Source organism: Nicotiana tabacum, chromosome 24, assembly GCF_000715075.1.
Source record: "Nicotiana tabacum cultivar K326 chromosome 24, ASM71507v2, whole genome shotgun sequence".
Lineage (NCBI taxonomy): Eukaryota > Viridiplantae > Streptophyta > Magnoliopsida > Solanales > Solanaceae > Nicotiana > Nicotiana tabacum.
In genome coordinates this window covers 40,840,011-40,856,577 of record NC_134103.1, presented here as the reverse complement: position 1 = coordinate 40,856,577, position 16,567 = coordinate 40,840,011, and the positions used below count along the sequence as shown (strand labels likewise).

At 40.3% G+C, this 16,567-nt stretch overlaps 1 protein-coding gene across 7 annotated transcripts; it reads left to right on the top strand.

Annotated features, from left to right (window-relative positions):
* Nucleotides 1-223: 223 nt before the first annotated feature.
* LOC107820963 (RAF-like serine/threonine-protein kinase 20) lies at nt 224-9,247 on the top strand. Of its 7 annotated transcripts, none has more exons than XR_012706824.1 (5): nt 236-515; nt 1,338-1,649; nt 2,185-2,230; nt 2,366-2,439; nt 8,983-9,247. XR_012706824.1 is itself a non-coding variant. In XM_075248390.1 (4 exons), exons 1-3 carry the CDS (start codon nt 362-364, stop codon nt 2,208-2,210), a joined length of 492 nt encoding a protein of 163 aa, XP_075104491.1. In that variant the 5' UTR covers nt 236-361; the 3' UTR covers nt 2,211-2,230; nt 2,366-2,534. The 7 variants fall into 7 exon arrangements, 3 of the variants coding, with proteins under 3 accessions (XP_016502816.1, XP_075104491.1, XP_075104490.1); XR_012706823.1 differs by lacking the exon at nt 8,983-9,247 and adding an exon at nt 3,339-3,599; XR_001656030.2 differs by lacking the exons at nt 2,185-2,230; nt 8,983-9,247 and adding an exon at nt 3,339-3,599 and having other exon boundaries at nt 225-515.
* The last annotated feature ends 7,320 nt before the right edge of the window (nt 9,248-16,567 follow it).

The following is a 16,567-nucleotide window of genomic DNA, read 5'->3' as shown; positions in this document are numbered from 1 at the left end:
GGTGCTCATGCTATTAATTGTGATGACAATTCATCTGTTCTGGACACACTTGTTGGAAAGATAGAAAAAGAAAAAAGAAATCAGAAGTCAGGCGGGGCCCATCTGTATGGGAATCTTAGGTGACGTGTTCAAAATGGTTTTCCCTACCCGACCCGACCCAACACAACCCGAGTCCAATTCTATCGGGCCAAGCCAACTCTATAAATAAGTAGTAAAGGGATCCTTACATAGGCTTGAGGAGCAATCGACAAAAGAGCTTCTTCAAAGCCACTTTTCATACCTCTCTAGTCTCTTCCAAATTATCTAAAGAAACAACCAGAGGACCCATCTCTCCAATCGATTACTACAGTTGCAAAATAGAATGGTTGGTCCATCCATTAACTCCCGTAACGTTCCTCTTAAATTCCTTTGTAGTTATGGTGGCAAGATTATCCCCCGTCACACCGATGGCAAACTCCGTTACTATGGTGGTGAAACTCGTGTCCTCTCCGTTCATCGTTGCATTTCTTTTGCAGGTAATTACTTTTTCTATTCCTTATAATGAAAAACTATTTATGTTGTTTATAAAAATTTCACCTTGTCTGTTTTATTTTATATGATGCTTTTCTAATTTTGTTTTTTAAAGTAACATATTTTGTATTCTAAATTTTTTTAAACTTTCATTGTATTCTTATTAACATGTTAGTGTAAAAATATCATAACTTCTTTAAAAATAAAAGTTCTTATTAAGAGTACCTTTTACATGTGTTAAAAAAGTGTTTATGTTTTTAGACTATGTTGAAATTTTGCAACTTTTTTAGCATAAGTTGCTTAGTTTTAAGATGAATTTTAATTTAAACTTTCTATTAGATTGTTTAAGACAAGAGTGAGTTGCTCTAGTGATAAGCACCCTCCACTTCCAACCAAGAGATTGTGAGTTCGAGTCACCCCAAGAACAAGGTGGAGAGTTCTTGGAAGGAGGAAGCCAATGGTCTATCGGAAACAGCCTCTCTATTCCAGGGTAGGGGTAAGGTCTGCGTACACACTACCCTCTCAGACCTCAGTAGTGGGATTATACTGGGTTGTTGTTGTTGTATTAGATTGTTTAAGTTAGTTGAGATATTTTAGGTTTTTTGAATTTTAAATTATGTGAATTTTTTGTCCTTAATTAGCTATTTAAAGCCTTGTTATGCTTAATAAAATTATTGAATTTTTTTTTCAATCAATACTTTAAATCTTTTTGTTGCTTCATCTTTTAAAAAAACCAACACCATATATGAAATCAAATACAAAAAGGATAGTTTTTTATTTTTTTCTTATTCTTTTAATTAATTTTATATTTTTGATTGTTGTTATAGAGCTAATGGTGAAGCTAGGGGAGATGTGTGGAGCATCAGTGAGTTTAAGGTGTCAACTGCCAAGTGAAGATTTAGATGCTCTTGTGTCTATCACATGTGATGAAGATCTAGCCAATCTCATTGAAGAATATGATCATGCTGCAACTCCATCGTCATCTCTCAAGATCAGAGCTTTTTTATTACCACCCAAATCTACAAAATTAAAACTTGTATCTCCTCCACCTTCCATTTCTTCCACCTCATCCACCAACACCACCATTAGCAATCATGATGCCACGTCACCGGAGTCGTCATTTTGTTCCACATCTGCTAGTACTTCTACTATCCTCAACTCATCAAAATATAAAAATTGTCCAAGATCATATAAAGAAACATCATATTCGTGCGTCCGTCATACTAGAACAAGATCATTACCGCTCATGTGTCACGAGAAAGTTGCCGGAAAAATTCCTCAATATGTTTACCATGGTCATGGGAATAACAGTGGCCATATTTACTTGATTCACCATGGCCACCACTGGCAATAATAGCAGCTATTTTCCACGGACAAGGGAGAGAGCAAATGGGACTACTCGGAACATATATACTTTTATAAATAAATAAATAAAAAGAAGAACAGAGGATGGAAGAATATATAATATATTTGATGTATGAAGAGTGTTTGTCATTAACAGGATTGATATATATTTTTGTGTCAATCCGTTCTTAGCAAATTCAATAGAAATATAAATGAGTCCCAATTTTTTGATATATAGTACTGTGTACCGCGGATTAATTACCTCACCTCTTTATGTGATTGATGCGTTCGACGTTTAATCTCTTTTTCGTTTTTTCTTTTATCTTCTAGACATTTTTCCCATTGCCAAATCCTAGAAGTGATCGAGTCATCATGTGTAATCATTTTTACCTCTTTAATATATTTTGTCTGTTCATTTTCTCTCTGTTTGTATATTGTACTATGGTATATATCGTTTCTTCCTTTTGTTTCTTTTGCTAATTAAGTATCTATCTTGTTTTGTGTATTGCAGGTATAGGATGAAAAGCAATTAACGGGGAATTTCTAGTGACCTTAAGATGGATATTAAATGCCGCACATATATAGGTGATTATCTGAAATGTTTCTCCAAGTTCATTTTACAAATTCGATACAAATTATATTATTGTTATGTCTATAAAATCTTCGTTATATTTACATAATTAACTATTCCATGTAGCTGCTAAATCATTGCCATGAAAGGCAGAGTTCTATAACTTCTATAGCTAACAATGTAAAAATATTTACATTATTGGGTCATTCCCCTGCATCCACATACACGCCCTGCTGGTTGCTACAATAATGTGAAATTTGTGAATGTAAGTGTAGATAAGTAAAATCCTAAAAAGTACATACTTCACATGATAAATGGATAATGAAGTACTAGTTTTAAAACAACATTTGCCTATAATGTGCGAACATCTTATTTTAGATATTAGGATATATCAGCAATTCAGCATTGATTTTCTGAAGTACCTGTATTTCAATCATCTTATGGTGCAACTTGTGCTTCATTTGATGTGAACTTCAAAAGAAATTAAACTATGACGTAATATCCCTTACTGAACACCCTTATCATGGATTTCAATAGAAATTAGCCCGAAATTGATAGGGCAATACTAGTCAGTCGAAGACGCTTATTATGGATCTCAACTCATGATCCTTCACAAGAAATAAGAAACTACGCATATTCATTAATCCTAATGGTCAATATTAAATTTCTTGTGGATAATCTGAATTTAAGGCCAACATTTTTCCTAGACAGCCAACTTTCGCGGCTTTGTTCTTCCATTGAAATTGAGAGGACCAAAACTTTGTTCCTAATTAGAAGAACCTGTGAAAGAATCATGATATTTAGCCTCCTATTTTGTCTTACTTTAGTTTATTGCAAAGGATGATATTTAGTTGCTTGGTGATAAAACATTCCTGGCCAAGTGTACCAACTGGTGGTTTTCGTTTATGAGCAGATTCAAGTGAAGAAGAAAGAGCTTTGGTGACCAAAAGCTCCAAAATGAATTCAACTTAATTGGATTTATTGGATGTGGCAGTTAGAGGGAAATAAATAATTGTTCTTTTTATAATAATTTTGAAAACTTTATTGAAGTGAAGAACGTGGTGTCATCACCATGGGGCCATGACAGTTGTAAAAGAAAGGATCCATTATTTTCAAACACATTAAAAGGTCCAAATATTATACTAATATAATTAAAAATAAAAAGAAAAGAAAAGGACTTCTTTTTTCTTTTTGACCGATGAGATGTGGAGGAATAATGGCTCCATAAATTATGGAGTTAGCCACTCCACAATCCATTCATGTAGCACTCGAAGGAAAAAGATAGAATTCAGACATCAAATCAATAAAGCAAATATTTATTAAAAATAGAATAGAAAACCAAAAAAAACGGAGAGAGGAGGAAGATGAATTGATGAAGATAAAGAAAAAGTGGTTTAAGGTTAACCTGCCCCACCACTGCCTCATCTTTTCTGCTCTCAGTAGAGAGCAAAAGAAGTTTCGAATTCTCTTTTGACTAAGATGGTGGTATGTCTGCATCAAAAACCCATAAATTATTAAGAATGAGATCATAATTTTTGTGGAAAACAAAAAAAGAATTAGGAGGGACACAATCTTTTACTCCCTCTTTTTTAATTTATGTGAACTTATTTCTTTTTTAGTCCGTGCCAAAAAGAATGACCTATTTTCTTATTTAGAAACAATTTACCTTTATGCAATGATTTATAACCACACAAAATATATGTGTTTCATTTTACACCACAAGTTCAAAAGTCTTCTTTTCTTAAATTTCGTATCCAGTTAAACGGGTTCACATAGATTTAAACGAATGGAGAAAAAGTTTTTAGTGGAGAAGTTTGGTTCAAACAAATAAAATGGCGCGTGAACATTCTCCTGATTGATTAGCAACTAATACGAGTAATTGTTAGCAAACAGTTGCTTCTTTTATTTCTTTGGGATTGGGAAACGATCAATCAATGAATCTGGATTACTCGTAATTATGAATATGCGAAGGCTTTCTTTTTCAATATTGAAACCTTTACGATTAGTTCTGTGTTCGGTCAAAATCGATTTGATTCAGTCGTACAAATTGATCGAGACGATAATGTTTCGATCAAAGGATATTTGCATGACAAGTTCGGTCAAGGTCCGAAGTAAGGGCGTCGAGCTTCAAGCTCTAAGACCGATCAATGACAAGCTCGGTATCATTATCGAGCTCATATCCAAATCGAACTACGAAGCAAAGCTGAGATTATCGAAGATGCATAGACCGACCAACACTCACCCCGAATACCGAGACCCCAAGTCAGAATCGAGCTCGGACCAAGGCCGAGGGCTCGATCCAATACCGAGCTCGAGCCAGTATCGAGCTCGCAGACAAAGGCCGTTGCAACCGCACTATAGGAGAGAATCTTGGCAGAAATCGAGGAAAAGACAGTACATCATGGGCTTTTCACTACGTATTTTTTATTGTATATAAAATAGGATCCATCTACTATAAGGGGGGCATGGATTGTAAGCAAGCGGAGAGGATAACAAAAGTTTTTTCTCATATTGAAAGATATCCCCTTATATTTTTTTTCCTTTATCTTATTCGTTCTTCTTCTCACTATTCTCATTCTCATAGTCAAGAATACACATATTTCTATTTCTCTATACGATTTGTATTAAATTATATCATATATCCTTAGAACCATACACAAATTTAACTCTATCCAATTTTTCGGGTAAACAGTTTGGCGCCCACCGTGGGGCTAAGGGTAACAGTGGTTATTTGATACAAATCTGCAATATACACCAGTTTGCAACTTCAAATCAACAATGGCAAACCCTCGACTGATAGATTTACCTATTGACCACGAAGCCGGCCTTCAAGATAAAACCAACAACTTGACACCCAGGGCCAGAAGGTGAATTAACGATGTCACCGAAGCTCGAGTCGAAGTACCGCTAGATATCAATTCACAAGTGGCTCTTGAGGCGAACCAACGTTCCGAACCGGAAAAAAGCATTCAGGGCGGTACTCGATCCGTAGCTCGAGACACCCATAACGTGGAGGAGATCGGAGTCAGCTTATGGATGATCTTCGAGATGTTACAAGCCCAACAAGTAGCGATAGCTCAGTTGCAGAGCCAAACTCAGGTACAAAGCAGACCAGAGCCCAATCCGCTTCGAGAAATCACCCACAGAACGGAACCAGCCATATTGAAGTCAAATGAGCAAGAATCGGGGACTACTCCCGAAATTACTAAAATGCTCGAGGAACTCACAAAACGAGTCAAAGCCAACGATAAAAAAATAGAAACATATAATTTCAGGGTCGATCAGATCCCGGGAGCTCCACCAATGATAAAAGGGCTAGATTCGAAAAAATTCATTCAAAAACCTCTTTCCTCGAGTGCAGCCCCAAAACCAATCCCCAAAAAATTTCGTATGCCCGAAATACCCAAATATAACGAAACGACTGACCCCAACGAGCACGTCACTTCTTACATGTGTGCCATCAAGGGCAATGATTTGGAAGATGATGAGATCGAATTTGTATTATTGAAAAAATTCAGCGAAACCCTGTCAAATGGGGCAATGGTATGGTATCATAATTTACCATCTAACTCTATTGATTATTTTGCTATGCTCGCAGATTGCTTCGTAAAAGCACATGCCGGAGCCATTAAGGTCGAAATCAGAAAGTCGGAACTGTTCAAGGTAATACAAAAAGATAATGAGATACTAAGGGAGTTCGTATCTCGTTTTCAAATGGAACGAATGGATCTGCCACCAGTCATAGACGATTGGGCTGTTCAAGCTTTCACTCAAGGTCTGAACGAGCGGAGCTCGATGGCTTCACGACGACTGAAGCAAAATCTGATCGAGTACCCAGCTATTACTTGGACCGATGTGCACAATCGATATCAATCCAAAATAAGAGTCGAAGATGACCAGTTGATTTCTAGGTCCGTTATGAAAAGAACTACCAAGCAAAAATCGACCAGAGATCGATACCAGCCATATAGCGAAAACGATACTACTGCTGAGTATCCGAGGCCTCTTTAAAATCAACCTCGTATACTGGGGGGATTTATCATTGAACGCATCTGTGATGATTATCAAATTCGGTGCAAAGGAAGTTACTTTGTTATGACAAACAGTGTCTCAACAGGAAACATTGTAAGAGTCAAATGATCAAAACGAACCATGCTTATGTAGTTGGCCCGAGCCCTGACGCAAAACATGAACACATGTATAATGACTTTCAAAGATAAACTTCTTTACCGATATTCTATGTTCAAAATTTATTATGCAAACAGGATCGAGTTCGAGCAAGCGCTCACTCGACCATTACGCCTACAGGCTACATTATTTTGAGTTCGAATCATTCACTCGACTACTAAGCCTACGGGCTACTTCGACCATTACGCCTACGGGCTACATTGCATCGAGTTCGAATCATTCACTCGACTCCTAAGCCTACAGGCTACTTTTATTTCGAGTTCGAGCAAGCACTCACTCAACCATTAAGCCTACGGGCTACTTTGACCATTACGCCTACGGGCTATATTATTTCGAGTTCGAATCATTCACTCGACTACTAAGCCTACGGGCTACTTCGACCATTACGCCTACGGGCTACATTGCATCGAGTTCGAATCATTCACTCGACTACTAAGCCTATGGGCTACTTTTATTTTGAGTTCGAGCAAGCACTCACTCGAATATTAAGCCTACGGGCTACTTTGACCATTACGCCTACGAGCTACATTATTTCGAGTTCGAATCAATCACTCAACTACTAAGCCTACGGGCTACTTCGACCATTATGCCTATGGGCTACATTGCATCGAGTTCGAATCATCCACTCGACTGCTAAGCCTACGGTCTACTTTTATTTCGAGTTCGAGCAAGCACTCACTCGACCATTAAGCCTACGGGCTACTTTTATTTCGAGTTCGAGCAAGAACTCACTCGACTATTACGCCTACGAGCTACATTGCATCGAGTTCGAATCATTCACTCGACTACTAAGCCTACGTGCTACTTTTATTTCGAGTTCAAGCAAGCACTCACCCGACCATCACACCTACGGGCTACATTATTTCGAGTTCAAATCGTTTACTCGACTACTAAGCCTACGGGCTACTTTTATTTCGATTTGAAGCAAGCACTCACTCGACCATTACGTCTACGGGCTATATTATTTCGAGCAAAACTACTCATTTATTTGAATTCAAATGAACACATGACTATTTAAGCTGAAGGATGTTCGAGCCCGATAAAGCAAAGGGGACTACCCATAAGGCCCGAAGGCAACATAGATTTAAATTCAAACTATCTATTTAGTTTGAAAGTCTATTTTTCTTCAAAAGGAAGAAATATTTATATTTATATGGTTATCGGGTTTGAATTTTTGTTTTGGGACTTGGAATAGGTCTGTTTTTTCTATTTGAAACTTGTCTACAAAATTTGGTGTAATTCCGAGTTGGTTTGATATGAATCAGACGCTTGGTTGTGTTTCTAGTTACTCTTGAGTTTCCTTTTGAATTGATGTTCGATTCGTGGTTACGGATATTATTTTGGTATTTTGATTGTGCGAGCGAGTTCGTATGATGATTTTAGGCTTGTGTGCATGTTCGGTTTGGAGCCCGAGGGGCTCGGGTGAGTTTTGAATTGGTTACGGACCATTTTTAAACTTGTGTAACTGCTGGTTGTTATTCTAGTGCACAGTGCTTCGTGATCGCGAAGGGAAAACTTGGGTTGGGGGATGGTTACTCTTCATGAACGTGAGAGGTAGGACGCGAATGCGAAGCATTCGGGGGATTACCCTTCGCGAACGCGTCTCACCCCTCGCGAATGCGATGCTTTGGGGAGGTCTGGGAAAGAAGGGGTTCGTCTTCATCGCGAATGCTATGACAGGCTAGGGAATAAGCTTTCGCGAACGCGATGGAGGCTTCGTGAAAGCGAAGGCCAAAAGTCATGTGTTCCTTTCTAACACATCAGGTGCTTCGCAAACGCGAAGAACACCTGATGCCCAACTATTTAAAAGCTAAAAGTCGGGATTTTGTCATTTTTCACAATTTTTGAAAGCTAGAGCTCGGCCTAGAGGGGATTTTGAGATGATTTTCATCCCAACTTTATTGGTTAGGGTGATCCCGTGCCATTTTATTTATCATATCATTATCATATGGTGAGAATGAGAGTAAAAGCACGAAGGGTGATTCCGTGCCATTGCATTTATGATATTACATGATGAGGATGAGAGTAAAAGCACGAAGGGTGATGCCGTGCCATTGATGACTTTATTATTTTATTTGATTTTCGAATTTGTGATTTATTTGGTTGCATCGTTGTTTATTTCGGAAAAAGGATACATGGTAATTTTGTTCTTATCGATCTTATCTTACTCCCTTTTTTACATGTTCCCTACCCGTTCTTTTTTTAAATGTTCTACTTGTTATTTCTATTTCTTTATGTATATATCTGCACATGATTTTAGTAGGTGTCTTGTCATAGCCTCGTCACTACCTCTTCGGGGTTAGGCTCGACACTTACGTAGTACATTGGGTCGGTTGTACTCATGCTACACTTCTGCACTTCTTGTGCAGATTCTAGTGTTGGTCCCACCGGTGTCTAGCTTTGCTTCTGCTCGAATCATATCTACAACAGAGACTTGAGGTGGAGCTGATGGCGTTCACAGCCCATGAAGTCCCATTCTATTCTATCTTTACTGTTTATTTCATTTTAAACAGTAGTATTTCATTTAGACCATGTTTGTAGTATTTTAATTGCTCATGTACTAGTGACTCCAGATTTTTAGGATTAGACTAGACCGTATTATATTATGCATTTATCTTACTTATTTCAGTTTTACCAATCGTTATTAATTATTATTACTCTGTTATAAATTATTAAAATGGTTAATGGATAATCTAACATTAGCTTACCTAGCAAGTAGATGTTAGGCGCCATCACGGCCTCGAGGTTGGGATTTCAGGTCGTAACAAGTTGGTATCAGAGCACTAGGTTGCCTAGGTGTCACGAATCATGAGCATGCTTAGTAGAGTATGGAGGATCGGTACAGAGACGTCTGTACTTATATTCTAGAGGCTATAAGGCTTTAGGAAATGTCACTTCTTTATTTCTCTATCGTGCGACTTTATTCTATCACTGGAGTTTGATCTATTTTATTCTTGTTCTCTCGCTGATGGTGAGGATATGCACGGCGGGTCAGGAGACGGAGCCCTAAGTGGCTGCCACTACCAGAGGTAGAGGTCGGGGCCGAGGTCGAGCCAGAGCTCAGCCTAGAGCACGTGTAACACCACCTATTGTAGAGCCTCAGATCGAGCAGGAGGAGGAGGTCCCTGTTCAAACTATGCCAGTTAGACCACCTCAGGTCCCAGAGGGGTTTATTGCCATCCCAGTACTTCAAGATGATCAAGTCCGTCTGGCGGGCCTTATGGAGAGTGTGCCCCAAGTAGGTGCATTTCCTGTAGCACCAACTGTCTCTCGGGCTGGGGGAGGAGTCCAAACTCCCGCTATTCACACACTAGAGTTGATGACTCACGGATATTAGACTCCGACAGTTCCAGCAATTGGAGTAGTTTAGCCTGTCATCACTACACAGCCTGGGGAGAGGCCCTCTATGTCATCTGAGGGGTTGAAGAGATTGGACAAGTTCACAAAGTTATTTCCTATTCGCTTTAGTGGCACCCCTTCTAAGGACCCACAAGATTTTATAGATCGTTGCCACGAGATCCTGAGCAACATGGGTGTAGTGGAGTCCCATGGATTTGACCTTTTGGTATTTTAGATGCATGGCTCCGCCAAGAGATGGTGGCAAAATTATGTTCGAGGCAGACAAACAGGTTCACCTCCACTCACTTGGGATCAGTTTTCCTAGCTATTCTTAGAGAAGTTTATCCCTTTTACTCTAATAGAGGAGTACCACAACCAGTTTGAGTGCCTCCATCAGGGTAGCATGACTGTTATCCAGTACGAGACCAAATTCGTGGATTTAGCTTGCCATGCAATTGTCTTACTCCTACTGAGAGGGAGAGAGTGAGGAGATTCATTGATGGCCTTACTTTTAGTATCAAGCTACAGATGGCCAAGGATATTGGGGGTGATATTTCTTTCCAGCGGGTTGTAGAGATTGCTAGGCGGATCACGAGGATCCGTGGTCAGGGTAGGGAGGCGGTATCTGAGAAGAGGCCTCGCCATTTCGGTGGTTTCAGTGGTGCATCATCTGGAGGCAGGGGCCCTTTTGGTAGAGGCCATCCTCCCAAGCCGATTCAGTTATTGCTTCAGGTATGTCTCGGTGCTTCGGGTAGTCGTGGTTCTTATGGGTATCATCCTGAGTAACTAGCCTACAGCGTGCCTTCAGCTCCGATCAGTGCACCTCCAATTCAGAGTTATCTGGGTGGTTATTCAGGTCGACATGGGCAGTTCCAGGGTCAGCAGTCACATCAGGCGAGGACATGTTAAACTTCTGGAGATCTGAGGCACGTCACGAGGTTGATGCCCTAGATCACAGGGCAACATGCCACAACAAGTTACTCGTGCCATGGTTCTGGCACTGGTTTCCCCACTGCCCGCTCAGCCAGCTAGAGGCGGGGGTCAGGCAGCCTGAGGTGGTAGTCAGGCTATTAGAGGTAGAGGTCATCTAGAGAGAGGTTGTTTGAGAGGCGAAGGTCAGAGTGGTGGGGCTCAACCCCAGTTTTATGCATTTCCTGTTAGACTTGAGGCAGAGTCATCTGATGCGGTCATCACAAGTATTATTCCAATTTACCATAGAGATGCATTTTTAGTTGATCCGGGCTCTACTTATTCCTGTGTGTCATCCTAATTTGCTTCATATCTGGATGTGTCTCGTGATTCCTTGAGTGCTTCTGTTTATGTGTCTAAGCCTGTGGGAGATTCTATTGTGGTAGACCATGTTTATCATTCACAAGTAGTTTCTATCGGGAGTTATAAAATAAGGGTAGATCTTCTTTTATTCAACATGGTGGACTTTGATGTTATCTTGGGCATGGAATGGTTGTCGCCATATCATGCTATCTTGGATTGTCACGCCAAGACTGTGACATTGGCTATACCAGGGTTGCCTCGATTGGAGTGGAGAGGGACTAGTGGTCATTGCACTAGTAAGGTCATTTCTTATGTGAAGGCTTGGCGTATGGTCGAGAAGGGATGTCTAGCATATTTGGCCTATATTCGTGACCCTAGTGCGAAGGTTCCTTCCACGGAATTGGTACCAGTTGTGCGCGAGTTTCCAGAGCTGTTTCCTACAGATTTGCCAGGGATACCACCTAATAGAGATATCAATTTCTGCATTGACTTGGTTCCGGGTACTCAGCCCATTTCTACCGCACTATACCGTATGGCCCTAGTTGAGTTGAGAGAATTGAAAGAGAAGTTGTAGAATTTTCTTGACAAGGGATTTATTAGACCTAGTGTCTCGCCTAGGTGTGCACCGATGTTGTTTGTGAAAAAGAAGGATGGAACGATGAGGATGTGTATAGATTATCGTAGTTGAAAAAAGTCACTATCAAGAACAAGTATCCATTGTCGATGATTGATGACTTATTTGATAAGCTTCAGGATGCCAAGGTGTTTTCGAAGATTGATTTGAGGTATGGCTACAATCAGTTCAAGATTAGGGCATCAGATGTCCCTAAGATATCTTTTCGTACTCGGTATGGTCCCTACGAGTTCTTAGTGATGTCATTTGGCTTGACTAATGCCCCATCACCCTTTATGAATTTGATAAACTGGGTGTTCAAGCCCTATTTGGTTTCTTTTGTGATCGTCTTCATTGATGATATTTTGGTTTACTCTCACAGTCGAGAGGAGTATGAGCAATATCTGCGGATCGTACTTCAGAATTTGAGGGATTTTCAGTTATATGCCAAGTTTTCAAAGTGTGAGTTCTAGTTGGACTTAGTTGCCTTTTGGGCCATATTGTATCTTTCGAGGACATTAAGGTGGATCCAAAGAAGATTGAGGCAGTTCAGAACTGGCCTAGTCCTACAGAGGGGTTTTCATCTATCTCAGCCCCATTGACCAAGTTGACCCAGAAGAGTGCTCTTTTCAAATGGTCCAACGAGTGTGAGTTGAGCTTTTAGAAGCTCAAGATGCATTGACTACAACCCCAGTGTTGGTGTTGCCTACAGGTTCAGGATCTTACATCGTGTATTATGATGCATCGCGTATTGGGCTTGGCGCGGTACTGATGTAGGATGGTATAATGATTACTTATGCATCTCAACAGTCAAAGGTCCATGAGAAGAATTACCCTTTTCATGACTTAGAGTTGGCCGCCATTATTCAAGTGCTGAAGATTTGGAGGCACTATTTGTACGGTGTTCCTTGTGAGATGTATACAGACCATCGGAGCCTCCAGCACATGTTCAAGCAGAAAGACCTTAATTTGCGGCAGTGGAGAGGGTTAGAGTTGCTGAAAGACAATGATATCACCATATTATATCATCCGGGGAAGGCCAATGTAGTGGCCGATGCATTGAGTAGGAAGGATGAGAGCATGGGTAGTATGGCATATTTATCGGTAGTGGAGAAGCCACTAGTTATGGATGTTCATTCCTTGGCCAATCGATTTGTGAGATTGGATGTTTCAGAGCTTAGTCGGGTTCTTTCTTGTGTTGTGGCACAATCATCGTTGTTGTAGCATATCAAGGCTCGTTAGTTTGATGATCCTCACTTGTTGGTGTTGAAGGATACTGTGCAACGGGGTGGTGCTAAGGAGGTTGTTATTGGAGATGATGGTGTTATACGACTTCAAGGCCGGGTTTGTGTTCCAAATGATGATGGGTTGAGAGAGTTTATCCTTGAGGAGGCTCACAGTGCCCGCTATTCTATTCACCCAGGTGTCACGAAGATGTACCGTGATTTAAAACAACACTATTGGTGGCGAAGAACGAAGAAAAATATTGTTGCTTATGTCTCTCGGTGTTTGAATTGCCAACAGGTGAAGTATGAACATCAGAAACCGGGTAGATTGATTCAGAGATTAGAGATACCGTAGTGGAAGTGGGATCGCATCACTATGGATTTTGTGGTAGGCTTACCACAAACCTTGAATAAAGACGCAATCTGGGTTATTGTGGACCGGTTGACTAAGTCCATGCACTTCATTCCGGTGATGACTTACTATTCTTCAGAGCAGTTGGCACAGATTTACATCCAGGAGATTATCCACCTGCACGACATGCCAATTTCCATCATATTTGACCGAGGCACGTAGTTCATATTGCATTTTTGGAGAGCCGTACAACGTGAGTTGGTCACACGGGTCGAGCTGAACACAACGTTTCATCCTCATATGGACAAACAGTCTGAACTCACTATTCACATCTTGGAGGACATGTTATGCGCCTATGTAATGGATTTCAGTGGTTCATGGGACCAGTTTTTATCGCTAGCGGAGTTTTCCTACAACAACAGCTTCTAGTCGAGCATTCAGATGGCTCCGTATGAGGCCTTATATGGGAGGCGATGTCGTTCATCGATTGATTGGTTTGAGACCGGTAAGGATAGATTGTTGGGCACTGATTTGGTCTGTGATGCTATGGAGAAGGTTAAGGTGATTCAAGAGCGACTTTGCACAACTCAGTCTAGGCAGAAGATTTATGCAGACCGGAAGGTCTGAGATATAGCTTATATGGTGAGTGAGAAGGTTCTCCTCTAAGTGTCGCCTATGAAGGGCGTGATGCGGTTCGAGAAGAAGGGAAAGTTAAGCCCGAGGTTTATTTGCCCATTTAAGATCTTGGAGAGAGTTGGGGAGGTTGCTTATAGGCTTGCATTGCCTCCTAGCCTAGAAAAGGTACATCATGTGTTTCACGCGTCCATGCTTCAGAAGTACCATGAGGACAACTCACATGTTTTGGACTTCAAGTCGGTGCAACTTGATTAAAATTTGTCTTATGAGGAAGAGCCAGTGGCTATTCTAGATCGACAGGTTTGTAAGTTGAGATCCAAGAGTTTTCCTTATGTGAAAGTGTAATGGAGAGGTCAGTCTATCGAAGAGGCTAAGTGGGAGTCCAAGCCCGATATGCGGAGTAGATACCCCCACCTTTTTATCAATCCAGTTACTTTTCTATGTCCGTTCGAGGATGAACATTTCCTTTAGAGGTGGAGAATTTGACGACCCGATAGGTCGTTTTGAGCACTAGTCTTAATTTTCAGGATCCGAGACCTTCGATAGCTTTATTTATTTTTTTTGATTTGCGTGCGTGGTCCGTGTTGCTGTTTGAAAAGATTTTATGTGAAATTTTGAAGAAAATGAAACTTTTGACTAAAAATGAGGCTAGAGTTGACCACGATCAACATTTTGGGTAAACGATCCTGGATTGGTATTTTGACAATTCCGGTAGGTTCGTATTGTGATTTGATTTTGGGAGTATGCCCGGAATTGAATTTGGAGGTCCTAGGTTGATTTGACTTGTTTTGCCGAATATTGGCAATTTTAATATTTAGAAATTTCTTAAGTTTGACCGTAGGTTGACTTTATGGTTTCGGGTTCGGATTTTGGTTTTGGGACATGTAATAGGTCCGTTTTTTCTAATTAAAATTTGTCTGCAAAATTTGGTTTAATTCCAAGTTGGTTTGATAGGAATTGAATGCTTGGCTGCGTTTCTAGTTACTCTTGAGTTTCCTTTTGAATTTCATGTGTTTTGATATCCGATTCATGGTTTGGGATGTTATTTTGGTATTTTAATCGCACGAGTGAGTTCGTATGATATGTTTATACTTGTGTGCTTGTTCCGTTTGGAGCCCGAGGGGCTTGAGTGAGTATCAGTTTAGTTTCAGACCATTTTTAGAGTTGCGGAACTGCTGGTTTTTCTTCTGGTGCACAGTACTTCCCGATCGCGAAGGCTCTCTCGTGATCGGGAAGGGGAAACTTGGGTTGGGGGTTGGTTACTCTTTGCGAACGCGAGAGTTAGGATGCGAATGCGAAGCATGGGGGGGGGGATTACCCTTTGTGAACGCGTCTCACCCCTCGCGAACGTGATGCTTTGGGGAGGTCTGGGAAGGGAGGGGTTGGTCTTCATCACGAACGCGTACCACGGGACGCGAATGTAAAGGCAGGTTGTGGAATAAGCCTTCCGAACGTGATCGAGGCTTCACGAATGCGAAGTCCAAAAGGCCTGTGTTCTTCGCGAATGCGTCAGGTGCTTCGCAAACGTGAAGAACATATGACGCTCGGCAATCTAAAAGCTGAAAGTCAGGATTTGGTCACTTTTCACCATTTTTGAAAGTTAGAGCTCTGCTTAGAGGGATTTTGAGAAGATTTTCATTCCAACTTTATTGGTTAGTGATTTTAACTAGTTTTGATGTATTTCCATAATCACCCATTGATTTTAACCTTTAATCTATAAATTCCATGGTAGAAATTAAGAATTTTGTAAAATTGAGATTTAAACCTCAAATTGAGGTCGAATTTCGAAACAAATCACATAAACCGGGCTCAGGGGTAAATGGTTAATCGGGTTTTGGTCCGAATCTCGAATTTTGACCAAGCAAGCCTGGGGTTGACTTTTTTCAAATTCATTAAAGATTGAATCTTTTTCATTCGTAGGTAGTTTCTAAAGCGTATTTTGATTATTTTAACTATATTTGGCTAGATTTGATTGGTTTGGAGGCTAATTCTAAAGGAAAACCTGTGGTTGAGTATTGATTTGGTTGCGGGAAGAGGTAAGTGTCGTGGTTAACTTTGACTAGAAGGAATTAGGACTTGTTGATTTATTTGCTACGTGAGTTATGCGTGGGGACGACGTATATGTAAGGCGACGAGTATATATGCATTGTCATTCGGTTAAATCATGCAGGTGAAAATTAATTTATTGTACTATATTGTTCCATTGACTATGCTTTCCATGCCTTAGCGGATTATTATTTCTTTAATTGTTCGCCTTTGAATTTATTGTTTATTTTGAAGTTGTTGGGATATTGAAAGTTGAGTTTGTTTATCATAACACTATGATTGAAGTGAAATTTGCTTCCCACCTTGCATTGGTACGTTAGATTATTGTTGTTGCTTGGTGAGGAGGAGTGAAAAGCACGAAGGGTGTTGTTGTACCTTATTTGCATATTACTATCATTGATTGAGAGATTTTGAGGATTAAAGCACGAAAGGTAATGCCGTGCACTTGATTGCTTTCTTATCAATTATTA

What these genes read in the sequence shown, in the direction of transcription:
- LOC107820963 (XM_075248389.1), top strand. Translation starts at nt 362, where the DNA reads ATGGTTGGTCCATCCATTAACTCCCGTAACGTTCCTCTTAAATTCCTT. An exon ending in TCGTTGCATTTCTTTTGCAG is followed by an intron (nt 516 to 1,337) that starts GTAATTACTTTT and finishes TTGTTGTTATAG; the next exon opens with AGCTAATGGTGAAGCTAGGG.